Source organism: Octopus sinensis, linkage group LG8 (genome assembly GCF_006345805.1).
Source record: "Octopus sinensis linkage group LG8, ASM634580v1, whole genome shotgun sequence".
Lineage (NCBI taxonomy): Eukaryota > Metazoa > Mollusca > Cephalopoda > Octopoda > Octopodidae > Octopus > Octopus sinensis.
The window spans coordinates 37,762,395-37,790,203 of NC_043004.1; the positions used below are offsets into that span (position 1 = coordinate 37,762,395).

Sequence of the window (27,809 nt, forward strand, 5' to 3'; positions counted from 1 at the left end):
CTTCCCTTTTGGCGATGTGATACGGTTCCCTTCTACTACCATTCTTCCAGTTCTTCCATGCCTGTTTCTTTTCCCTAATGACCCTGTCAACTACATTGTTCCACCACCACATTACCTTGGGTCGAGAAGGGACTTTGCACCATCCACAGATCTGGTCAGTACCCCTGAACTGGTTTTCCCATAGGAAACTTCAGTTGTCCTTCACATTATCCTCTTTTTCATCAAAATCTTCAAGTAATACGTCTCTAAATCTCTGTCCATTCTGAGGATCCATATGCTTCCAGAACCTTCTTTTCCATGCTGGTCATCTTCTGGGTATTCATTTAGTGCTGATCCTAAAGTCGCTAACTAGTAACCTATGTTGTGGGCTGCATTCTTCGACTGGGAAGGTTTTGGCATTTATAAGTAGCTATCTTTCCCATTTCCTAGCAAGAATGTTGTCAATCTGACTAGTGTGTCCATCAGACTGGTAGTTGACTGGCAGGTTTCTTGAAGTTAGTATTACAGATCATAAGATCATTTGCATCACAGAACTCCAGCAGCCTGGTTCCCTCCTCATTGCGGGAGCCAAGTTTGTAGCCATCAACATGCCCGTTGAAGTTGCTATCTACAAAGAGAAGGTCCCTGTCATTCGTCGACGAGTAGTCTGCAAGATGGTGTCATAAAATCGGTCTTCTGTTCATCAAGTAGCCCTGGTTGAGGGGCATAAGCCAAGATAATGGTTGCTAATTCATGTTTCAGTACTAGTCTAGGCTTAAGTATTCTATCACAGACTCTGACAACCTAGATTACCTTATTAACCCATTTCTCCGCAAGAAGTATACCCACACCCCAACCTTATCAGTGTATTTCATCCGGGTATTAGTGTATTTAGTGTTACTGACTGCTGTTGTATGATGAGAAAGAAAGAAAGAACGAGAGAAAGAGAGAATGAGATAATAATGGCGGGAAATGAATTACTGCTCGAGAAGCAGGTCACTTCCCAGCAATACTATATCTAGGTCTTCTCACCCACCTACACAAATACCACAGTCAACAAATTTTGACATGTACATATATATATAACTCTTCAATAAATTAGAATAAAGTTCACAAATAGAACACTACTCGAAGCGTTAAGAATGGTACAAGTAGCAGTGGTAAGTGACCTGATAACGTTATTTCTCATAAGCACAACAATAAGCTTCTTCAATTCATACACATATTTATTCATTTAAATAGATTTGATGTATTTTTTAAAAAATATGAACAAGGAAACATGCATACAAATTTATTCTAAGAACTCTCAGAAGGCACAGCTATGGCTGCATGATTGCGTGGTTAAGAAGCTTGCTTTGTAGCCACATTGTTCTGGGTTCAATCCCACTGTGAGGCACCCTGAGAAGTTTCTTCTACTATTGCCCCGTGCTGACCCATGTCTTGTGAATGAATTGGGTAGAAATAAATTATGTGGAAGCCGTTGTATGTATATGTATTGTGATTGTCCTAACTACCACTTGACAGGAGTGGCTGTGTGGTAAGTTACTTGCTTACCAACCACATGGTTCCAGGTTCATTCCCACAGCGAGCAACCTTGGGCAAGTGTTTTCTATTATAGCCTCGGGCCGACCAAAGCCTTGTCAGTGGATTTGGTAGATGGAAACCGAAAAGAAGCCCGTCGTATATATGTATATATGTGTGTGCGTATGTTTGTGTGTCTGTGTTTGTCCCCCTAGCATTGCTTGATAACTGATGCTGGTGTGTTTATGTCCCCGTCACTTAGTGGTTCGGCAAAAGAGACCGATAGAATAAGTACTGGGCTTACAAAGAATAAGTCCCGGGGTCGATTTGATAGACTAAAGGCGGTGCTCCAGCATGGCTGCTGTTAATTGACTGAAACAAAAAAAAATTCTCTTAAACTTAGCAGTTTGGTCAATGAGACTGATAGAATAAGCGGCGGGCTTTAAAATATGTACAGGAGTTGATCTGTTCGACTAAACTAGGAGTTCTCAACCATTTTTAAAAATCTATAGACCCCTGTGATTACTTTAGCCATTCGATGTTTAAAACTTGTTTTATAGAGACTTCTTTCAATAATTCTTCTTTTGTTGTTTCACACATTAACTTGTTTAGGTTGAACTATGTAAAATGCTAGAGAAAGAAACCTAGCCGTTTCTTGCAATATATACATATGCATACATCGAAAGTAAAATTTTTCTGGTGAGCTTAAAATATTATCGTGGATCCCAATTTACTGTTTTGTTGTGTGAATCCTCAAAAATCTTATATGGAACTTCAGGGGCCATATAGACTCCAGTTGAAAACCACTGGACTAAACCTTCAAGAAAATGCCTCACTGTATAATGATTAAAACAAATAAAAGATTAAGGGATAGCTAAAATGAACTTGACGTTGTTTATGTACATGCATAATCTAGAATACGACTTTTAAACGCTCGTGAATGGATCTATATAATAAAGAACGTCTTGCACCCTTTAACTTTTTCAGCCTCTCTCGTCCTTCACTCTTTTGTTTACATGCATCCACCATCAATGCTTATTTATTGATCCTGGAAGGACAGAAAACTTGGGATCAAAGAGCCAGAGCAATTACTGCAGCTTATTTCTTTGATGCTCTAACGATTTTCTCAATCAACTGCTTTTGCTTCAGCCTGCTTGACTCGCTATAAGGCATTTCTATTTCACTTTTTGTTAGTGAGGGCATAGTTTTTAAACTTTATTGCAGTCTTTACGATCCCAGTTTCTCTACGTTTTGGCCCTCGAGCCGTTGCTGAGGAGGTTGGAAACTATGAGGGGCACTCCGCAAGATCTAGGGTGCGGAAAGTCAGCTTCGGCGTATGCGGACGACATCACCGTCATCGTATCCCGAGTCGAGCACCTACAGTGGGTGGGTGAAGCCTTAAGGGATTACGAAGCGGTGGCAGGAGCGAAAGTCAACCGGGATAAATCGGTCGGCTTGCAACTCGGCACCTGGAGGGGCAAGTCGATGTCTTCCGACAACGTCGTAGGACGTTGGACGGAAGGGCCAGTGAAAATGCTTGGAATCTGGTTAGGTCCGGATCTCCAGATAGAGAAGAATTGGAGCGAGGCGGCGAGAAAGGTGGCTCTCCTAACTCAGACCTGGTCTGAGCGGAAGCTGTCCTTGAAGGGGGGGGCGGAGGTTGCAGAGGTGTTTATCGCCTCTGTAATCATTTACCGCCTGACCGTCATGCCTTGCCCTGATTCGTGGCTGAACAAGCTGGAACGCATGCTCTTTCGCTTTTTGTGGAGGGGCAGCAGACCTCTTGTAAGGCACTCTATTTGCTGCAAAAAGCCGCTGAAGGGTGGGTTAGGGATGCCGTGGCTAAAAATGTGCAGACATGCGCTCAGGCTTAGGCACCTCTGGCTTTACTTGGACGGTGAGCAGGTGTGGTCTCTGTTCGTCAAGCTATTATTTCCACAGTTCACATCGTTTACCAAACTGAACCCATGGATCAAGTGTAGACCGAGGTTGGGCATGTGGCATGTAGAGTGCCATCAGGCACTCATGCCTCTCTCCCAGTCGGGCAACGCCGGTGGCGGGGATACTACCTCGTTCTTCTATAGAGGGTTAGTAGAATTTAAGTGTAACGACGTCCTGGGTGAAACTCTGGGCTTCGACGAAGATCAACTGGCCAGACTATTCCAAAGAACATTCAGTCCAGGGTCTATGGATAATTACTAAAAGTCCCTGGCCTGGCAATGTTACAGAGGAGCTTTACCGGTTTGAGATAAGCTCTTTAGACATAGGTGTGCACCTTCGTCGGTTTGTGCAAGATGTGAGAGGGACAGTGAAACTGTCCTGCACGCGATTGTGAATGCCCCAAGGTGACTGAACTCTGGGCTTATGTCGAACACCTGCTGTCGCATTCGAGAAGAGTACAACTGTCGAGCGAATCTGTAATTAAGATCGTTCCGCCGACCTCCCTGAGTAGGGAGGAGCGAGCCTGTTTTCTCTCGGTAGTTGCTGGGGCGATAGAGGTAGTATGGAAGACGAGAGTGAAAGGAATTGCAACAGGCATATTTATCTCCAGTCTCGAGCTAATCGACTTTTTCATTTTCCATATGAAACAGAAAATAAGGCTGGAGAAGAAATGCCTGTCGCAAAGTGTGTTTCGTAAAAGATGGAAGTATATAGCAAGTATGTTGCAAGTGAAAGAACCTGTTTAAACGAGAATGTAAAAAAAGGAGAAAGCAAAGTCTTCAGTGTGAGTATGTGGTTTGTGGGGTCAACCGCGTCCTCTGCTTCATTTTTTGTTAATCACTCATTATATATATTTTAATTGTTTGTTTATTCATACGTTTCGTCTTATTCGACACCCTGACCCCAACGTTTGTTTTGTCTGTCCCCGTATTGTCCCCTCTTTTTCTCAACCTTATGGTGAATAAAGAAATACTCTCTCTCTCTCTCTGGCCCACAATGGGCACAATACATGATAATGTTTATAATATGGAGCTCTATCATTTATATTTACCCCTCCGCCTCTTCAACAATTTCTCATGTCGATATGACACAGGGAACGGAAGCATTGTAACTATGCTTCCATCTCTGAAGATGTGTTTAATAGTAATAAAATTTATACTTAACACAATGATTTTTTACATTTAATAATTTTTCAATTTGCCTCCTCATCAGGTAACAGGAAGTAACAAAGGGATTGGCTATGCCATTGTCAGAAATCTGTGTAAGAAGTTCAAAGGAGATGTGATAGCAACAGGTAAGTTTGTTATTTTACTTAGACGAACTTATTGTTATTGTTTTACAACCACCACAACTATTATTGTTGTTATTATTATTATTATTGTTTATGGGTTTTTCTTCTTCTTTCAAATTTGCTTCCATTTCTTGCCGGGTGTCTTCCCGACTCCTAGGGCAAAGAAACTCATTGTATACATTGGTAGGCCATTAAACTAAACTCACTAGTTTTTTTTGTTTTGATAGAAATAAAGTAAAATTAGAATACATGGGTAGTAATAGTTCTCACATCAACAATGCTCTTCTCAATATGTGTGATGTACCAGTTAAGACAATCTTTTGCACTTCTTGCAGGGATGGTAAGCCAGGGATCATTCTGATATAATTTTCGGTTCCATTCTTGATCATTCCTAGTGCTCCTTTATTATTATTATTATTATTATTATTATTATTATTATTATTATTATTATTATTATTATTAAGGTGGTGAACTGGCAGAATTGTTAGCAGGCTGGACAAAATGCTTTGCAATATTTCGCCTGTTGCTCCGATCTGAGTTCAAATCCCACCAAAGTCAACTTTACCTTTCATTCTTTCAGGGCCAATAAAATAACTAGCAGTTGAACACTGGGGTCGATGTAATCGCCTAATTCCCCTCCCCCCCACCCCCGCAAAAAAATTGCTGCCCATGTGGAAATATTTGAAATCATTATTATTATTGAGGCTGGAAGCACCACGGCAGAATCATCACACTGTTGGTCAAAATGCCTTGTAGTATTTGTTCTGGATCTTTCTGTTCTGGATCTTTCTGTTCTGAATTGAAATCCCTCAGTTTGTCTTCCACCTCTCCAGGATCAGGTCAGCAAAATGGCACCAGAGAACAACTGGGATAGATATAATCGGCTCTTCTCCATTCCAGGTTTATAGGTCTTGTGCCTAAATTAGATTATAATTATTTAATAATACATTACACACCTTCTCATAATCTGGTCTAGCAGTATTTGTGAAGGAGAAGCACAGGGGGCATCAGTGACGATGGGCACCTCGCTAGTTGTCACCTTCATGGGAATGTGATCAGTGTAGACGTAACAGTTTGTGATGTATGATTTAGTGTTACATCATGGACATACATGTTCTCATGACTTCTGTAATAATACAAGGCTATACCAAAGTCCTGTAGAGGGTGCAAAGAGGAACTCCGTAACATTCAGTATCCCTGTCAGATGACCGAGCTGCTACACATATGGGAGCCAAACCGTTTAAGGGCATTCTATATAGAAACCTGTCTAAAACAAAAACAAAAAGAACAAACCATGTATCAATCAAGTATTAACCCCCAACTGATCATACCCTCACAATACAATCCATATATATACATACCTTAATAGTTTTGGTGTTGTTCATATTGTTAATATCTTGTATCATTTTCTTCATCGTAATCAGAGCTCCTTGAATCTAAACCATTGGTTCTCAACCATTTCTTACATGTGGACCCCTTTGATTCCAGTTTTAGTCGGGTGGTCCCTTGTAGCCATTTGATGTTTAAAAAAAGATCCTATTTCATTTTCATAACTAAATATTTTTAGGAATTGCATAAATTGTTAAAACATTTTACCATTGTAGAAATACAATTTATTGCAGACAAATTTTAACAACAAAATGTTAGGGTTAGGGTTATACAGACCCCACCTCCCAAAAGCTATCTGGACCCTGGTTGAGAACCAGTGATCTAAACTATAGAATAAATAAACTTTTCTTCTACAGTGTGTGACGTTTTCATCAATACAAATGTCTAATACAACTGTCTTCCATTTTTTTTCTTGCAAGCTCGTGATGTTGGACGTGGTGAAGCAGCTATTGCAAAACTTAATGAAGAAGGATGTCACCCCAAATTCCATCAACTCGAGATCACAGACTCTAAAAGTATTTCTGCTTTAGCAAAATATTTGAAAGAAACTTATGGAGGTGTGGATATTCTCGTTAACAATGCTGCTATTCTTTATCAGGTAATAAACACCTTCTAGTTCTAGTTGTTTTTAGTGTTTAGCCCAAGGTCAAATTTAATCCAAGCATATCATCCTCATCATCATCATCGTTTAACGTCCGTTTTCCGCGCTAGCACGCGTTGGGGAATCATATTCTTATTTCGACGTGAGGTGTCTAGGGCTACATCATCCAAAATGTGTCCCACTTTTTCCCTAAGATACTAGTGTGTGGTTTAAGTAAAATATATCTGACTTTTCTAACAAGGTGAGAGAAAATACAGAGGCTTCGTCAATGTTGATGCATTATGTGTGTGTGTATACACACACAGATATATATATATATATATATATATATATATATATATATACATAGAGAGAGAGAGAGAGAGAGACAGACAGACAGACAGAGAAGCTGAAAACATTTAAAATATTTTTGTGTCTTTATATAGACATGCAATTCAAATGAATTGCTTGTTCCATCAGTGGATCGACCAAAGAGATAGAATTTTAACTTTAAATCCTTGTACACCATTTTATTCATTAAATCATACGATAATTTAAAAAAAAAACCCTGTTGCATAAAACAGAAAATGGTGACAACCAACATATATACAATCCACCAACCAGAGACAGAGGACTAAATAAGTAGTTATGTTTCAGAAATCTTAACCTTATAATAATATAATAATAATAAACATTGTGTACAGTGCTCAGGTGCACTACAACTCATCTAAAGTGCATATATAATCAGGTGTAGTTTCGACGGATTTCGGAAAGCATGAGGGCCTTAAAGGATGCAGTGTCATGGCAGTCAACAACTGACGCAGGCAGTTTATTCCATGTTTCAGCAACTCTGAGCGTGAAGAAATGTTTCCGAAAGTCATGGGAGCTGTGTTGTTTTCTGACTTTGTAGGCATGTCCACGTGTGTTAGACACATGGAGATCAAAAAGGTGTTCAGTGTTGTTATCTACGTGTTCATCCTTCTACATATATAAGTAACATATATATGAATTGATAAGCCCACATGTGACATCCAAAGGTACATCTTTTTCCTCTGATGAAATTATACTCATGTCACATAAATGTAAATTTAATGCATAGATTTCTAATTAAATTATTGAGTATTAATTGAAACGGCTGCAAAAAGTCAAGATAACCAATTTGTTGTTAATAATAAACAATTATTAACTTCCTAATCTCCACTTTCTTTTCTTCTTATATATATATATATATATATATATATATATATATATATATATTATATATATATATATATATATATATATATAGATATATATATATATATATATATATATATATATATATATATATATATATTATATATATATATATATATATATATTATATATATATATATATATATATATATATATATATCACGTGACCGACCAGACCATCAGATGTTGTTACACATCGCTGGTCACAATGCGTTCACATTGTTTTAGCCTTCGAATGACGCCACTCCGCCGGCTAAGCGAGCTGGCCAACAGAAGAAAGAGTGAGAGAAAGTGTGGTGAAAGAGTACAGCAGGGATCAGCACCCCCTGCCGGAGCCTCGTGGAGCTTTCTAGGTGTTTTCGCTCAATAAACACTCACAATGCCCTGTCTAGGAATCGAAACCGCGATCCTACGACCGCGAGTCCGCTGCCCCAACCACTGGGCCATTGCACCTCCACATACATACATACATACATATCAGCTCAGAAAAATATAAAAATTATGAATTTTGGAAAATACACAATTTTCAACAAAATTTTCTCTGAAAGTTTTAGGGACATATGTATGCTATGTGATTAGCATGTCTACAAGTTGATCATAATGAATATATCATATTATGTAAATTAGTGAAATCTTATGAAATAAAATATGTATAAATAATTGACCAAAAACAATAGCTTGGTAATTTTTGTTTCTTTTTTTTTTTTTTTCCACCATAAAATTTTGCATTAATTAGAATTAGAATTCGATATATTATAATTATTTTAAGAGCTCTGTTACAGCCTTCGGCTCATAGTAAACCGCAGCAGCTGTGGCGATGGTAGTAGCGGTGGCGATGGCAACAGCGAAAGCATCATCAGCTTCATCACCAGTAATAGCAGTTGCAGCAGCAGGAGTGGTGGTGGTAGTAGTAGTAGTAGGAGTAGGAGGAGGAGGAGGAGGATATCAACTAACAGTGTATAATTTCTTTTTTTTAGGAAGATTCAACAGTCCCCCTTGCTGAGCAAGCAGAGGAGACATTAAGATGTAACTTTACTGCAACTTTGAATGTCTGTCAAGAAATCTTTCCGCTGTTGCGTCCTCATGCCAGGTATTTATGCGTGCGTGTGTGTGTGTATATACATATATATATATATATATATATATATATATATGTGTGTGTGTGTGTTTGTGTGTGTGTGCATGAAGGCACATGGTTCAGTGCTTAGAGCGTCGAGCTTACGATCGAGAGGTTGTGACTTCAATTCCTGGACCAGGTTGCGTGTTATGTTCTTGAGCAAGACACTTTATTTCACGTTGCTCCAGTTAACTCAGCTGTAAAAATAAGTTGCGGCATCACTGGTGCCATGCTGTATTGGCCTTTGCCTTTCCCTTGGATAACACTGGTGGCATGGAGAGGGGAGGCTGGTATGCACACACACACACACACACATATATATATACACACACACACACACATGTATATATACACACAAACATATATACATATATATACACACATATATACCTACACAGATATATATATATATATATATATATATATATATTATATATATATATACATATATATAATTGAGATTCAGTTGAATCAGGTACTTAATTTGAAGCACCAAGTAAGTCTGGTATTATATGCACAGCTCAAAGTAAGATGAATAAAATCTAAATAAGCAACAGGGTACATAGAAGTAATGCAGTATGACAGTTTCAAGCAACTCAGTTTAATTGAACAATGCAATGTTTACATCAATTTAAATGCAGAGCTGTGTTCAGCTGCACAAATAAACAGAATTCTAATCAATTGGACACATTTATATAAATTTTCTCAAATACTTTAACAGAGAAAGAAGATGGAAGAAATCCAAGTTGTTACTATTGTAGCTAAGAATAGACTATACTTCCAAGAAAGCATGAAGCCCACGGGGGTCATAGCATGTAAAGGATTGTGGTTCATTTCTAATTTGTTTTTGTTTTATCAACTACTAGGTCATAAATATTGTCAATACATTACAAATAGTAAATTGGGTATACTGTCTATAAAAGGAGGCTGGATAGGGGAGACCCTAAATCATTATGTTAATTACCAGTTAAAGACACTAATAAAACCTATGATGTTAATACAGTGGAAATTTTATCATGGGGTACTATGAGTGATTGTATGCACCAACACACATATACACATGCATATACGCACGTTCACAAATGTATTGAAGGAATATGTGATGTGGCCTAGTTGTATAAGTATTGCTTTAACAATCACAAGATCGTCGTTTCAGTTTCTGGACCGAGCAGTAAGTTTTATTCTTGGGTGAAACACTTCATTTCATGCTGCTCCACTTCATTAAGATTTAAATGAGTTCCAGTAATAAGGGCCAAGCCTAATATTCTCAATTTGGTCTGTGATCACTTCGACATCGCACATGTGGCACACCATGCACCTGTACAAGTATTTGATCACTATAAACATATCATCTGTGCAAGTTATTCAGCAAAATGTTACGTAATCTTCATCTGTTGTTTGCGATAGGAGAGTTCACCAATACCGTAATCATTTTCTGTATCTGACAGGCTACAAAACAGTCAAATATATTTGTGTTTTATGCTTTAGGGTGGTTAATGTTTCCAGTGACTCCGGTGAAATGGCACTTGAGAGATGTTCAAAAGACCTGAGAGAAAAATTCACTTCTAACACCTTGACTATTCCTCAGCTGGTAAATTTGATGGCACAGTTCGTAACGTAAGTATAATGGATTATATCTCTTGAATGCATTTAAGTTGTTAATATTATAATACAAAGTTACGTTTCTGTGTTTGAATGCTACCGGGCCCGACTTTTCCTTTCATCTTTTGGGGGTTGATAAAATAAGTAGCAGTTGATTATTGAGGTCGATTTAATCGATTTAACTCCTTCCCCGAAATTGCTGGCCTTGTGCTAAAATTTGAAACCAGTATTATAATACAAAATAAGGTGGGTGAGCGGGCAGAATTGTTACCATCCCAAGCAAAATGTTTAGCAGCATTTTATCTGTTTTTACGTTCTGAGTTTAAATGCCACCAAGGTTGACTTTGCCTTTCATCCTTTCAGCATTGATAAAATAAGTTCCACTTGAGCACTGTTGTCAATGTAATCGACTTACCTGCTCTCCTAAAATTTCTGGCCTTGTGCCAAAATTTTAAAACAATGTTATAATACAAGGTTCAAGTTTACATTATTTTAATGCCCAACCCATGCTGTTCCTGTCCCAGTAGTGATAGGAAGAGATAGATTCTATGTGTAGGTGTGTGATTTATATTTTTAAAAATACTACTCATTCATTAGTGAAGGTGCATGGCTCAGTGGTTAGAGGTAGTGAATTTGATTCCCAGACCAGGCTGTGTGTTGTGTTCTTGTGCAAGACATTTTCTTTTACATTGCTTCAGTTCACTCAGTTATAGAAATGAGTTGCCACGTTACTGGTACCAAGTCGTATCTCTTGGATAACATCGTTGGCATGGAGAGGGGAGGCCAGTATACATGAGTGACTGCTGGTCTTCTATAAAAACCTTGCCCGGACTTGTGCAATCCTACACCTACTATTTCCATTATATGTATTAAAAAAAAAAAACAAAGAACTTTACAGAACTGAGTTAGCTAACTGCTTTATTGTTTGGTTTACTGAAGTCAATGAAACAATTGTTTTGTTGACACAACAAAACAATTGTGGCCCCAATAAAACCAGTCTTGTGTCATGCCAATTCCATGTTAGCAACTACTGGTTTATTTGCATGTACAGTGGAAACCTTCTGTAACAGTCTTTGCTGAAACTAACTCTCAGGAATCCCACAAGAAGCAATTGTCTTACATCTCAATAGTTATTTCTCTTACATCTTGAATGGCATTGCTGCAGTACATGCAAGCAACCTAGATCTCATCAGAAGAGTTCCACCCATCTGAATGGCTTAAAGATACTCCCCAGTTACACTGTCTTCTCACTTTGCCTCTTGTACCACTACTTTAATAGACTCTACTTCTTGGAGTTTGCAAACTTCATACTCCCTTTACTCATCCATTCTGCCCAACTTGTCTTTTCTGATCTCATCATTCTTTTGTTTATAAATCTCCAAAGACTGCACTAATCACTATGCCTAGTTCATCCTTCAGGGAATGTTGGCCTTCTGGAATACCTTTTTTGCTTATATTTGTTGGTTTATAGGTTTAAGAGGAACTTATAGGTATTTATCCCCCTAATATAGGAGAATCTGTTAATCCCAAAGGCACTACCTCTCCAGACTCAGCAGACAGAATATGCTGCCGGATGCCACTACCTCTCCTCTGTGTCATGTCTCACTGATGTTCATACTCTTTTAATACTATTCTTACAACTATCCCTCACTCCATTACTTGCAAATGTGGAGCTGCTATAAGTGTCTTTTCCATTACCTTCTGTCATTATTGACACTCTTTATTATTTTTCCTGGAACTGTCTCCCTGCTCTTCAACAGTTTTTCTCTAATCCTGCTTTTCTTTTCCAAATTCTTGCTCTCTATGTCCTTCTAACCCTAAATTATTTTCCACAAATGCCATCTTTTATATCTAATTTATTTGTCATCCAGGCCTAATTGAACATAGACAACATAGAACAGTGAAGATCCCAATACAAGCTAACCACATTTCAACTGGTTCCACAATAAAAAAAAAAAACATCAACTAAAAGGGTTAACAAATGATTGGGGTCTAAGATAGGTTCGAGTGGCCCCCTTTTTCTTATCTCATTAATGACATAATATCCCTAGTGCTGGTACCGCAGTAAAATGCACCCAGTTCATTCTGTAAAATAGTAGATATTAGGAATAACATGCAATCAAAACAATCCTACCAAAGTGAAACAAACAAGTGGGGCATTCCACTCCTGACCACATCTAGGAGGACTATACCTCTAAAATAGAATTAACCCGAACAGTGACAACCTGTTCCACTCATGCCAGCATGAAAAGCACATGTAAAAATGATTGTGTTGGTGATATTATTGGTTTTGTACTGGACGTCTTGAATAAACATCTCAATGACAATGCTGTTGTGGGAGAAGAGGAAGGAGCAGTAGGGGGAGGGGGAAACAGATTGTGAATAAAGCATTTTATAAATTTGACCTATTACAATGTTCGACACATCCTATTTGCTGAATGTTATATAATAAATATTGTTCATAGTATATATGGTGTTTCTAAGACTGGAGTAACTACTATGTCCATAATTCAGCAGAATGTTCTTGACAGTGAAGGCAAAGTAGACATTGTTGTCAATGCAGTAATTATCAATTATTTTATTTCATCTATTTAGTAGCTTGCTAAACAACCACATGGTTCCGGGTTCAGTCCCACTGCGTGGCATCTTGGGCAAGTGTCTTCTGCTATACCCCGGGTCGACCAATGCCTTGTGAGTGGATTTGGTAGACAGAAACTGATAGAAGCCTGTCGTATATATGTATATATATATATGTATGTGTGTGTGTTTGTGTGTCTGTGTTTGTCCCCCTAGCATTGCTTGACAACCGATGCTGGTGTGTTTACGTCCCCGTTACTTAGGGGTTCGGCAAAAGAGACTGATAGAATAAGTACTGGGCTTACAAAGAATAAGTCCTGGGGTCGATTTGCTCGACTAAAGGCAGTGCTCCAGCATGGCCGCAGTCAAATGACTGAAACAAGTAAAAGAGTAAAAGAGAGTAAAGAGTATTGTAATACACTACTGCTAATGGGAAAGCATCTGTGGTTTGTTGCTGTTCAGGAAATAACAGCTAAATGTCTTTCACATCAAAACTTGTTGATTTAAAAAGTGGATACATTGGAAAGTACTATCCCTTGGAAAAAAAAAGCCTCAATGATCATAGCTTAAATTCCTTTGGTTATAGATAGGTTAGTTCGATCAAGATGAGTTGGGGCTAAACAATTGTATCACCAGAGCATCTTATTATACACTTAATTTGTTGACTTATTTATTTATATATGCATATATTTTTAATTTTATTTCAGTGATGTGAAAAATGGTGATTATGAAGCAAAGGGTTGGCCCTCATTTTTTCATACTATATATGGTGTTTCTAAGATTGGTGTAACTACTATGTCCATAATTCAGCAGAAAGTTCTTGACAGTGAAGGCAAAGAAGACATTGTTGTCAATGCAGTAATTATCAATTATTTTATTTCATTTATTTATTATCAATTTTAAAATATTAGACACAGCTAACCAAAAAAGTTAGCTTCACTAACCACTAATCCACTAATTAAAAAAGTGAGCTTCACAAATGCTAAACCACTAAAGGGGTAAAAAAATTAGCAAAAGCTAACGTTAACTGATAACCACTAACTTTTATCATATGAATTTAGCCTTGGATTGGTTTTTTGGGGCTCTAAACCCCTTAAAAACAGGCCTAAAGAGCTGAAATTTTCATGTTGCAGCTTAGACAAAGAGCTTACCATAAGGTATAGCAAGCCAAGAAAATGAAAATGATCAATGTGTACGCAAATAATTAAATGAACAAATGAAATTAAACATTAGTTTTCTAGTCACATGCACTTTATTTACAGTACGGAAAGTATTAAATGAATCAAAGCATAGGTACCATGCCAAGATCAGATGATGATCAAGGTGTACTAATCTGGCTAGGCCTTCTCCATCGCCTCGATGTCATGCTGGTTACCCTTCATAAACAACAGCCTCACAAAGTTACCATCTGACAGGGTGACTCTCTTGGCCCACAAAATATCTTTGCCTATAGAAATAGGCACTAAACTGCAGCACTGGATGGGATGGCAGTGTTGTATTTGGTGAACAGGTCGATCAAGATCTGCTCACCCAAAAAGGCAACTTCAGTCAATACTTCCTTCAAGTTCTGCACTTAGGACTTCAGTGACCTGTGGCTCCTGCTCTCCTGAAACTGAGTGATATTGCTGAAGAAATCATCTTCCTCCTTCTCAATGCTGATGATGCTGCTGCCCTCCTCATTGGTTTTCATTAGGGCTGTCTCTACGATGGTTTTGATGATATTTGTTACTCAGCTAACCTGGCTGTTATTATACTGCTCCAGCCAGAACAGGTGATTTCTTACTAAAATTGGCTACACCCCAAGCTGGCACTCCAGGTCTTCAATGGCTTTTACAGAAAAAACCTTTGACTCTACAACACTGTATAAATTCTGTACTTGGAATGACCAAGTTTAAAAACTGCTGGATCTCACTCATAAGCTATTGGAAACTTACATTGTGCATAAACTCTATATTTGGGAGGACCCATTTTAAACACTGTTGAACTTTACTTATAAGGTATTAGAATCCTATGTATATACCATTCTACCTAAAAAATGGATTGACAACTTCAATATCCCTACATATCTTGCATCTATATATAATAGCATGCAAACCTTTGATGCAACCTTCTCCAATGCAGACCTCCAATGCAACCTTTTCCAATGCATATCTTTGATGCAGCCTTGACCGATAGTACCCCTAGGAGGGGTTAGGTTTAGATTGGGGTTAGTCGCTGCCTTTCAGAGGCTTTTGAGCCCCCTTTCGCTAGGTTAACTTAGGCTTAGGTTTAATTGTGATCCGAACATGACCTCTTCTGACACAGAGGATTGGGAGCCCTTTTGGGCGTTCTATTTTCCTTGCCTGAAGGGCTTCCAACCCATGGGCCAAGTGGGGTTAGATGGTGGGTGTGGTGGTTTCGAAAGGGTCAGCATGTGCAACCTGAATACCCCTGCCGGTCAACCTCCTAACACACGCGTTCCAGACGTGACACGGATTCTGCAGAACTGGGTTGGGAGTGAAAACCAACTTTAAAGTATAAATATAGATTTTTTGAATCAGCAATTTTGTGTTCGGTTAAGTCCCATTTGGGGTGAAAAGTCAATAAATTGATTCCTTATGGGGTTTTCCATTCAATCAGGCTGAAAAATCGATAAACCGATTCTTTATATGATTTCTTACTAAAATTGGCTACACCCCATTTTCAACCATAACTTTTACCAATTTTGATGTATTTTGTTCAAACTTGATGCCGGCATTACTTGGGACTCATGGGAGCTTTGAATGGTTTAAGTTCTCCAACAATAAAAAAAACAATCATCATCATCATCATCATCATCGTTTAGCGTCCGTTTTCCATGCTAGCATGGGTTGGACGGTTCTACTGGGGTCTGTGAAGCCAGAAGGCTTCATCAGGCCCAGTCAAATCTGGCAGTGTTTCTACGGCTGGATGCCCTTCCTAACGCCAACCACTCCGTGAGTGTAGTGGGTGCTTTTTACGTGCCACCCGCACAGGTGCCAGACAGAGCTGGCAAACGGCCACGAACGGATGGTGCTTTTTATGTGCCACCGGCACAAGGGCCAGGCGAGGCTGGCAACGGACCGAGGCTGGAAAAATCGATAAACCAATTCCTTATTGGATTTCCCAATCAAATTATCTGCAACCCATTTTCAGCCAAACATTTACCAATTTCAATGGTTTTCACTCAAATTTGACGCCAGTGTTACTTAGTTTGGTTTGAAACAAAGCACTTGATTAGCTCAATAATCTTACTTAATCTCGGGCAACGCTGGGTTATACTGCTAGTATATATATATATCTATTTGGAGAGAAGATTTTTTCTCAAAGTTTTCTCGACTTTCTAAAAAGGTTCTTTTCTCAATCACAACTCTGTGAGAAAAAAAAAACTTCTCTCTAAATAGGGGAGACCGGGGTTAGTTGACTATATTTTTTACATTTTCACTGACAGAGCAATACTATTCAATGTATTCTACTGCATCTTGTATTACACACATAAATCAACCATAGCAGAAGACTTACAAAGCTAGAGATCTCATCTGCTTATTGTCTGGATTTATATTTTGTGCATGCATTTTCTTGGAACATACTTATTGATGGACAGAAACACATGATATAAGCTTGTTGGTTTGATCAAGGGCCTTTATTACGGTTTCATTACATATCATCATCAGAGTCCCAATTTGGGCATGTGAATATTGTTAGACCTGGTGTGCATGCCTCGTGAGCCCAACCTTTACAATCAGAGCATTGAAGCCACATTTCCCTTCCTTTGCTGTTGGAAAAAGGCTCACAGCACACTAAACAATAGCACTATTCCTCATCAGAGGTATCACTTTCTTGAATTTGAACATGTTTCTTAACAGTTGGACCTTTTCCTTTCGTTGACCTGCCCTTACTGAGTCCCTTTCCTATCGTTCCTTTATCAATGTTTGTTTTCTTTTTACTTTTACTTTTTGTCTTTTCTTCTATGATTGCTCTTTTAACCGGTGAGTCATTGAGGATTTCAGAACAACGTTTCTTTCTTCCTCTGGGTGATTCTTTCCTAGGGCCTGCTTTGGGTAGTGGATGGATTTGAAATGGTGAAAGAAAAGACCTGGGGTCTATGTTACTTGAAGGCCTATGTGTTGCTGGTGCTGAAGGCCCAGGTGCTGAAAGTGCAGGATCCAGTCGGTCAGTGACATAGCTCAGTACAAAGTCACTGTCTGTGAAAATGTTGCGATTAAAAGGGCATATTCCTGTAGAAGAAAAGCTACTAAGAATGTTTGTCTTGTTGAAACTTGTTGCTCGTGCCAAGCTTGTTGCCTGTGGACTTCTTATGGATAAATTCTTGCGTCGTTGAAGATATCCGAGAACCAGTCTTCCCCTGCCATTTCTGTCTCATGCCAGGCTGGAGGAATATTACATTCATGTGCCTTTGCCATCTGAAAAGCCAATTTCCGCACATCCTTTGGAGCAAGCCCATCGTAAATTTTTGTGGCAGCCAAAACATAAGCCTCTAACTGATTCTCGAACTCATCAGTGAGAACTTGCCGTGGCTTTTTGTATCCGCTAAGACTGTGATCGTTGTTGTTTGCTTCAGCGGCCTTGGTGCAGTAGCGAGACAGAGATTTTAAAGGGATGCCAAATGTCCTCGAAGCTTCTCGCAAGGAGATGACATGAGCTCAGACCTGTTGAATAGCCTGTTGGATTACATCCTGTGGAAGGGTTGCCCTCTCGCTTTTGCGTTTGTAGTGTCGCACCATGACAATTGTAGATCTAGAGAGAGAGAGGGAGAAAAAAAAAGCAATTTAGCTCATTGCATAATCCAACAGTGAAAGCAAAACGAAGCTCTGAGTGTTTACCTACTTTTTAGTTTCAAGCATGCGTGGTCACGGCATAACTTCATGCTTATATATCAGTGGTACAGCTTACAAAGCTGAGGCAGTATACAAGCTGTTGACTAAGTATGTAGCGATATGAAGATAGAATAGGTTGGTATAGATAAAGATAGCTGATCTAAAACTATAGCAAGCAATACATAAATTACTCAATGAATTGGTCCAATGTACCAGATATGAATCAAATAGCAAACACTCTTAGTTAAAATGAGATACAGTCTGTGAATCAATGTGAGCAACCTACAACTTTATCACAGGCTGGGACAAGTTGACACAGTGTGTCAACTTGCCCTGACCCCATTTCCCTCGTAAATGTAAACACTGAGAGAAAACCACTAGGGTTTCGCAAGAATCCATTTGTATAGGGTCGTGAGAGATATTTTACTAACTCCTTAAGGTTTAATACACATAATGCAGTCTTAAACAATATCCAAAGTAACTAATTATCAAAAATGTCGAAAATAACTTACCAAGTGGAAAATTCCAATGTTGTCCGCAAGTAGCAGGCAAACTCTCACAACGGCAACGAAATCAAATGAGGGAAAAGCTTATACTAACAGCACTACTATGATGTCATTAAATCGTCCGAAAGTAGTTTCGCATTTTCTCTAGAGAAAATGTGTCAACTTGCCCCGGTCTCCCCTATTATAATTGTATCAAGGAACTAGCAGTATCGCCCGGCGTTGCTCGGGTTTGTAAGGGAAATAACTATATAAGCATTTTTAGAGAGTTACTTCCCTTATAGATGCCAATTCGGGCTTTCTTAGCCATTTCTGTTTTGGTGTCTTCAAGCCATGAAGTCGTTGTTCTAAAAGAACACTGGTCTCTTTGACAACGCTTTACGACGTTGATTTCCTTACACTCCCTTCCCCACAGCTTCACGAGGGAGAGAAGAATTTGGAGAAGCAAACAGGTGCAGGTGTGACCATGGACGCCAACTCCGCCGCCATCGACACACGAAAAATTATGCATTAAAATGGAATAAAAAATGATGTTAAATTATTTTTAAAATCGTAGACTCATCGTAGACGCGCGCTAATACTCAGACGGGCTCGATATGAATCACGACTATAAAATACCCGAATTTGGTTAAACTGCACCGCAAAATGTGGGAGTAGTTAGGAATCTAAATCGAAGGGGACAGACACTCACACAACTACAGTTTTATATATATAGATTTCCAAAATTTTAAGGCGGCGAGCTGGCAGAAACGTTAGCACGCCGGGCGAAATGCTTAGCGGTATTTCGTTTGCCGCTACGTTCTGAGTTCAAATTCCGCCGATGTCAACTTTGCCTTTCATCCTTTCGGGGTCAATAAATTAAGTACCAGTTACGCACTGATGTCGATGTAATCGACTTAATCCGTTTGTTTGTTCCCTCTATGTTTAGCCCCTTGTGGGTAGTAAAGAAATAAGGAATTTCCAAAACACTCCAAATATGTGTGTGTGTCATTCAGCTACGTTTGTAATTGTATATTCTTAACGGAGCTTTTTTGTCGCAGTCGGCGTCTTCCAAGCAGTCTCACTAATTCAGTTTTAATCGAAATCAAATTTAGTTTGTTGAATTATGTATGACTAGTGATAAGTTACATTTAGACATAAAATATTTAAAATCTGGTGAAGTAGAACAAAAGTTAAGAGAAAGAATGTATAGACCAAACTGGTTGACTGATGATGGGTAGTAACATCCGACATCGACACTCTGAAACCACACCATTCTTTTAATTTTGATTAAGAATTATTATATTGATATATGAAAGAGAAATGTTAAACGAATATATTGGTAAAGGTTTCGTAAAATTTTATCCATTAGAAAGAAAGATATTTAATTTTAATTCTCAAATTTTTATCAATTTTTATCAAAACTCCGAATTTGGTCTCTGATAACTGTCAGAAAAATGGATATTTTTTTTTATGAAATTTTCTACGAATATGTGTTACATCATGTAGATTCCGAATATACAAAATTGTTGAGGGGAAAATATTTTAGGATGGGTGGGTGAAGAATTTTGGAAAATTCACCGGAGTCCACTTCAATTCGTCTTAACTTTCAAGAAAACAGTTATTTTTTTATGAAATCCTCTACAAACATACCTCTTTCTTAATTACCAAGAAGGGGCTAAACATAGAGGGGACAAACAAAGACAGACATAGGTATTAAGTCGATTACATCGACCCCAGTGCGTAACTGGTACTTAATCTATCGACCTCAAAAGGTAAAGTCGACCGCGGCGGAATTTGATCTCACAACGTAACGGCAGACAAAATACCGCTAAGCATTTCGCCCGGCGTGCTAACGGTTCTGCCAGCTCGCCAAACATACCTCGGATTATGTAGATACCGAAGACATATGAATTTGGGAGGAAAACAATTGGGGGTTATTTTTGAGAATTGTTCTCCACTCGGGGGTGTTTCGGAACGAGTCGTCCATATTTATTTCTATTTCTCCGTTTTGTGCATCCGTAGATTTCTGCTGAAGCAACAAACAGGCAATGAAGGCAAATAAAGCCCTCACCAGAAAACTCGTTATGTCCTATGAATCTATATAGTCCGGGGTATATTTGTATAGAATTTCATTAAAAAATATACATTTTCTTGAAAGTTAAAACGAATTGAAGTGGATTCCGGTGAATTTTCCAAAATTTCTCACCCTACCCCCTCCTAAAACACTTTCCCCTCAACGTAACGTAACACATATTCATAGAAAATTTCGTTAAAAAATATCCATTTTTCTAAAAGTTATGATCATCCAAATTCGGGAGGGCAGAAATCTGTAGTTATGCCCACTACTCATATATGAACTAAACTATTTCTTAGGCGCACACAGAACAAAAAATAAAAGACAACACAAATCGATACAAAGAGTTCTAAGTTTTTATTTTCATTAGTCTAAATTATTTTTTTAGTATCTTTTCGGTTTGAACGGCAGTTTTAAATGATTTTTTTTTTTTGCTCATTCATTTTGTTAAATGAATAAATGATCCAACATTCTAATATCCGAAAGTTGATGAACAAACTAAATTTGTTTCTCCATTTTCTTATTTGTATTATAAATTTATGGTAAAAATCTTTATTTATCTTCACCCATTTAATACAATAAATGAGTTAATTGCATTGCAATAAAAACAATTATGTATTAAGAATCTGGGTACTTTACCAACAGTATATTGGATAAATACTATCCCATAGCGGGTTACACCCATAACCCATATCTTACTTTGTATTATATATATATATATATGTATGTATGTATATATATGTATATATATATACATATATATGTATGTGACCTCGTGAGTACCACTGGCGATTTTTTTCCTCTGTCTTCCCTTCTTGGGATCTTTCCTTCTCCTATGTTTCTGGCGAAGAGCTCCACTCGAAACGTTAAACCCTCCTTCTTCCCTTCTTTCCTGAGCGTCCAATAATACTTTATTTGTTCCACGTCCTCGCGTTTTTTTTGTTTTTGTGTCTTCTTGTTTGGATTAACTATATATATATATATATATATATATGTATATATATTTCTTTTAATTTTTGCTGTTTTATGTATTTGTGTTAATTTCATGTTGATTTGGCAGACATCAACACACATCAGCAAATTATTTCTTAGCTGAACTGTATGAACAAAGATGACAATTCTTATTTAGATTCAGTGATGCTGTGTCAACTTTGACTGAAGAGATACAACCAGATTGAGATACAGGTATCTCAAAGTCCCCCTAGGTCATGGAATTGTGTGATGTCAACACATTATTTCAAATATGAAGTCCTCTGAAAGCAAAATACAACAGTAATTTGCATATTCACATTCAAACCTGCTAGAACATGTTATAGATGAATATACTCATGACTCAATCTTGTAATGTTTAATACAGGAATGAGATGGCATTACTTTAATGACTTATTCTGAGCATGTTAGTAAGTGCACAACACAACTCCAGACAAATGTGCCTGCATTATTGGGCCCAGCAAAACAAAACTACTTCTGGTGGAAGTTGTGTCAGGTGTGCTAACGATCCTTTCAATTCTCAATTTTAATGATAATGATAATCTTTTCTACCATAAACATAAGGCTTGAAATTTTTAGGGTTGGGGTTAGTCAGTTACGTCAACAGTAGTGCACAACCAGTACTTATCAACCCTGAAAGGATGAAAGGCAAAGTTGACCTTGGCAGATTTGAACTCTATGTAAAAACATGACATGCACCTGAGTAGCATGCTAACTATTCTTCCAGCACGCCGCCTCAGTGATGTTGATAATAATAACAGACTTTCCTGCCGAAGACGATGTATAAGTGTTCAGCTTTTACAGAACAACCTACACAAATAGTTTGTTTATAGTGATAAAATGTATGTGCCATACATAAGCTCACACTCTTCATCAAATCGACATTATCTGAACAAGTGCACAGTGTACCATGCATCAGGTGTCGAAGTGATTGCAGAGCAAAGTGAGATGAAATGTTTTTGTTTAAGAACACAATGCACAACCCAGTCTAGGAATTGAAATCACAACCTAGCAATTGTGAGTGTAACACCCTAACCACTAAGCCATGCGCCCTCACATGAAATATAATGATAACGATGATGATAATGATTTGTCATTAATAATTTATCTTCTCTTTTTTTAGTGCTGTCCTGGTTATGTTGCCACTGATATGACTTGTTACCTAGGACCCAGAACTATTGAGGAAGGTAAAAATCTCCATCTAAGTCTTTGATCATTTAAAATTAAACAATTTAGATTTTCTAACCCCACACCTCTGCCACACAAACCAAATATGAAAGCCTCCATAATTCAACACACACACATATGCTCACACACACACATGTACTTGCTGTCAATACAAGTAAGCTCATACGTACATATACCACTATACACACAAGCCTCCCTACATACACATTAACTGTCTGCATAAACATCAAACTAAAACACACACATACATGAGCACATACAATGGTGATTGTATATATAGCTTACCTAGACAAGAGTGCCCTGCACTGGACTTCATTTCTTCATATCTTACACACCATCAAATACGATGGTATTCATACATATATTCAATCAGACTCCAATGAGGCTGGTGTTTTTCTGTGCTAGCAAGACTTATATTATGTAATAAAGTCAATGAAAAGAGTATAATGAACTTGCCGTGAGGAGAGGAAAATCTAACGTTTCGGACACAGTTCTTCTTCAGAGGAAAAGCTGAAAGGAGAGAAATGAATGAAAGACAGCAGAGTTTTTTCCAATTGTATATTTAAAAGTCTGCCATCTCTCATTAATTTCTCTCTTTTCAACTTTTCCTCTGAAGAAGGACTGTCTGAGAAACGTTTGATTTTCCACTCTGCACAGCTAGTTCACTCCATATTTTTTTCTATCAATTCTACTACTACTACTACTACACACACACGCACACTCATACATCATACATACTCACGTGCATGTGCACACACACACAGACACACACACACACACACACATATATATATATATATATATATATATATATATATATATAAAATACAAAATGGGACAAGGACGCAAAACATCCGCAAAACTAGGTGATACAAAAAGGGACAACAAAACATCCAGAAAGACGATACAAAAAAACAAACAAGGACAGGTCATTTCAAGCTTTCTATCCTCAGTCAAGAACCGGATCATCCTCACAATTTTGGCTTCATCATCATCATCATTGTCGTTTAACATCTGCTTTCCATGCTAGCATGGGTTGGTCAGTCTGACTGAGAGCTGGCAAACCAGATGGCTGCACCAGGCTTCAATCTTGATCTGGCAGAGTTTCTACAGCTAGATGCCCTTCCTAAGGCCAACCACTCCGAGAATGTAGTGGGTGCTTTTACGTGCCACCGGCATGGGGCCAGTCAGGCGGTACTGGTAATGACCTCGCTCGAATCTTTTACACATGCCACTGGCACAGGTGCCAGTAAGGCGATGCTGGTAACAATCACGTTCGAATGGTGTCTTTTACGTGCCACCGGCACGGAGACCAGATAGCCGCTCCGGCAACGATCACGCTCGGATGGTGCTCTTTAAGGCGACGCTGGTAACGATCACGCTTGAGTGGAGCCTTTTAAGTGCCACTGGCATGGAAGCTGGTTAGCCGCTCTGTCAATGGTCACACTCATATGGTGCTCTTTGCACCCTGCTAGCATGAACGCCAGTCTTCGAATTTGATTTTGATTTTGATTTTTGATTTCACTTGCCTCAACAGGTCTTCGCAAGCAGAGTGTTAGTGTCCAAAGAAGGAAAAGGTACACATAAGTGGGCTGGTAACACCCCTGGCATAGGCCACGAGATTATGGTCTCATTTGGCTTGCCGGGTCTTCTCAAGCACAGCATATTTCCAAAGGTCTCGGTCACTAGTCATTTCCTCGGTGAGGCCCAAAGTTCGAAGGTCGTGTTTCACCACTTCATCCCAAGTCTTCCTGGGTCTACCTCTTCCACAGGTTCCTTCAACCGCTAGTGTGTGGCACTTTTTCACACAGCTGTCCTCATCCATTCTCGCCACATGACCATACCAGCGCAGTCGTCTCTCTTGCACACCACATCTGATGCTTTGTAGGTCCAACATTTCTCTCAAGGTACTTACACTCTGTCGAGTATGCACACTGACATTACACATCCATCGGAGCATACTGGCTTCATTCCTTGTGAGCTTACGCATGTCTTCAACAGTCACAGCCCATGTTTCACTGCCATGTAGCATGGCTGTTTGTACACGTGTCATACAGTCTACCTTTTACTCTAAGCAAGAGGCCCTTTGTCACCAGCAGAGGTAGGAGCTCTCTGAACTTTGCCCAAGCTATTCTTATTCTAGCAGCTACACTTTCAGCGCACGCTTCCCTGCTACTGACTTGGTCAACTAGGTAAAGGAAGCTATCAACTACTAGTTTTTCTCTCTGGAATGTGGTGGAAGTTGTTCTCTGCGCATTTTCAGTGTTTATTGCTCCCGAGCATCTGCACAAAAACTATCTTCCCAGTTAGCCTTCCTTTGATATTACTGCACTGCTTATGTGTCCATAGCTTACATTTGGTACATCTTATAGAGTTTCTACCTATGTCTCTACTACAGATCGAGCAGGGCCATCTACCTGTAAGGATTTGTGGTTTGCCTGCCTGCCTACTTATTAGGACTTTGGTTTTAGCTAGGTTAACTCTAAGGCCCTTCGATTCTAATCCTTCTTTCCACACTTGAAACTTCTCCTCTAGTTCTGATAGTGACTCAGCAATTAGAGCAAAGTCCTCAGCATAGAGGAGCTCCCAAGGGCATCCTGTCTTGAATTCCTCCGTTATTGCCAGGAAGACTATGATAAATAGGAGGGAGCAGAGAACTGACCTTTGGTGGACCCCTACCTCTACCCTGAATTCTTCAGTGTACTCGTTGCCAACCCTCACCTTACTTACAGACAGTGTCTCTGTACATGGGTTGCACCACTCTCACTAGCCATTCATCTATCTCTAGTTTCCTCATTGACTACCAGATAAGGGATCGGGGGACCCTGTCAAAGGCTTTCTCCATGTCAACAAAAGCCAGGTACAGGGGATTATCTTTGGCTATGTACTTCTCCTGCAGCTGTCTTACCAGAAATATGGCATGAGTGGTGCTTTTCCCTGGCACGAAACCAAATTGCATCTCATCCAAGCTGACTCTCTCCCTAATCAGTTGGGTTATGACCCTCTCCGTAACCATCGTTACCTGATCCAACAGCTTAATACCTCTGTAATTATTTGTATATAAAGCATCACCTTTACCTTTGTAGCAGTTGACTATTATGCTGCTACACCAGTCATTAGGTATGACTCCTTCGTGTATCACCTGGTTAACTATATGACTAGGCTATAACCGACACTGCCAGATATTTTGTGCATCTCTGCAGTAGTTCCTAATGGGCCTGAGGCTTTCCCTGATTTCATTCTTCTAATTGCCTTATCTACCAAGGTATGTCAACTCGGATAGCTGGTCCCTCTGTTGGGTCGACATTCGGCAGACTCTCTTTCTTCCATTCTTTATTCAGTAACCTTTCATAGTGGCATTGCCAGACCTCTCTCTTTGCATCCTCATTTAGCACAAGTGAACCATCATCCATGCGAACACATTTCTCTCCTACCACATCATGATTCTCTCTCACACACTGTCTTGCAACCGAAATACCTCAAGTCTTTTGTCCTTGGATGGATGGATGGATGGACGGACAGACGGACGGACAGACGGATGGATGGACGGACGGCCTAAAGCAGAATACATTTGCACTGACTGCTATACACTGGAATTGAACTCACAAAGCTGATATCTTAATCACATACTTATTACCTGTGTTATTTTATCTTTTTCTGTGTGTTATTGTGTCATTATTTTTATCTTTTTTACGCATCTTTCTGTTAGGCTCTGACACACCAGTCTATCTTGCTTTACTGCCTCCAAATGTTAAAGAGCCTCGTGGTCAGTTTGTAGTGGATCGTCAAATCCGTGAATGGAAATAAACACGACATACATAAATGAATAAAGATATTTTGTTCTGTTGAAACTAAAGAAAAACAATTATCTTTAAATGAGAAAACTGCTGTAACTAAATAAATAATTTCAATAAAATTGAATCTATATTTGAGGATTGATTCTTTTTTTTTTTTTGCATTTCGAACTAATACCAGATATAGGAATTCAACTCTTCATCCTTAACCCTTTTGTTACCAACCCGGCTGAAAGTGGCTCTGGCTCTGTAGTACAAATGTCTTGTTTTCATAAGTTTTGAATTAAAATCTTCCACCAAACCTTAGTCATAATTAATGTTCCTAACACTAGCTTAATGATAACTAAGTTATTTTACTAAATTCTTTGTTATATCTGAAATAATTGTGAGAAACAGAGCATCTCAAAATAAATACAGTAACAAAAGGGTTAAATGATGTCTCAAGGGGTCAAACATGACATAGGAGGTTCACTTTCACTGGATGTTCATGTTTAGTTTTTTTTTTATATCCTTTTATTCTTCAATTAGTTTCAGCCAGAGACAGTCACCATGTTGGGGCTTTGCCATTAAAAATGTATCCCATGCAACCAAGCTGTCATCTTTGCCTTGTCCTCCATTTTGGGCAAGTGGTTAAAACAAACAATGATCTGCGCTTTTGTCGGTCTAATCAAGCTCGAAGTGGTGGACATCCTGAAGAGTGCTGCAAGCCTAATGGCAGACATTGAAGTTGTGCAGCATATAATTACACACGCACACACTTGTACAGGGTCCTGTCACCTGTGATCAGGTGAGAAGTAGTGAAGAGAGGTGAGCACCATGTCAGCAGAAACAGGATGACCTCGTACGAACAGATGGACAGAGACCGACCGCAGTGGTAAATGTGAAGATTCAGGTCGGCAGCATGATGGTGGCTTGAGCTTTGTTCACACACTCCTTTGTGTGATGTAAATCAGCATTTTACAAAATTTAGGACTTATGTAGTTAATACAGATTTCTTTGATCTAAGAATAAGAATGAGAGATTTCACAGGATTTTCAACATTGTTTGGAATATATACTTTCAGCTCAGTTAACAATAAATTCCACACTATTTATATATGGTCACTCTCTTATATTTATGTATAAAATGTGTCGTAATCCGGGTTTTTTATGCTTAAGCTACTTGGTGGTAAATGGATGTGCTATTAAATTAGTACCCAATTTTCTCACCC

General features: G+C 38.8%; 1 protein-coding gene across 1 annotated transcript; it reads left to right on the forward strand.

The window, feature by feature from the left end:
* Window positions 1-956: 956 nt before the first annotated feature.
* On the forward strand, window positions 957-26,732 carry LOC115215154 (carbonyl reductase [NADPH] 3). The gene is made up of 8 exons (XM_029784326.2): window positions 957-1,139; window positions 4,654-4,735; window positions 6,541-6,719; window positions 8,915-9,027; window positions 10,543-10,671; window positions 13,941-14,091; window positions 22,741-22,804; window positions 26,515-26,732. Exons 1-8 carry the CDS (start codon window positions 1,122-1,124, stop codon window positions 26,610-26,612), a joined length of 834 nt encoding a protein of 277 aa, XP_029640186.1. The 5' UTR covers window positions 957-1,121; the 3' UTR covers window positions 26,613-26,732.
* The last annotated feature ends 1,077 nt before the right edge of the window (window positions 26,733-27,809 follow it).

Coding starts and splice junctions, on each gene's coding strand:
- LOC115215154 (XM_029784326.2), top strand. Junction 9,028..10,542: donor CTGTTGCGTCCTCATGCCAG/GTATTTATGCGT, acceptor TTTATGCTTTAG/GGTGGTTAATGTTTCCAGTG. Junction 10,672..13,940: donor TTGATGGCACAGTTCGTAAC/GTAAGTATAATG, acceptor ATTTTATTTCAG/TGATGTGAAAAATGGTGATT.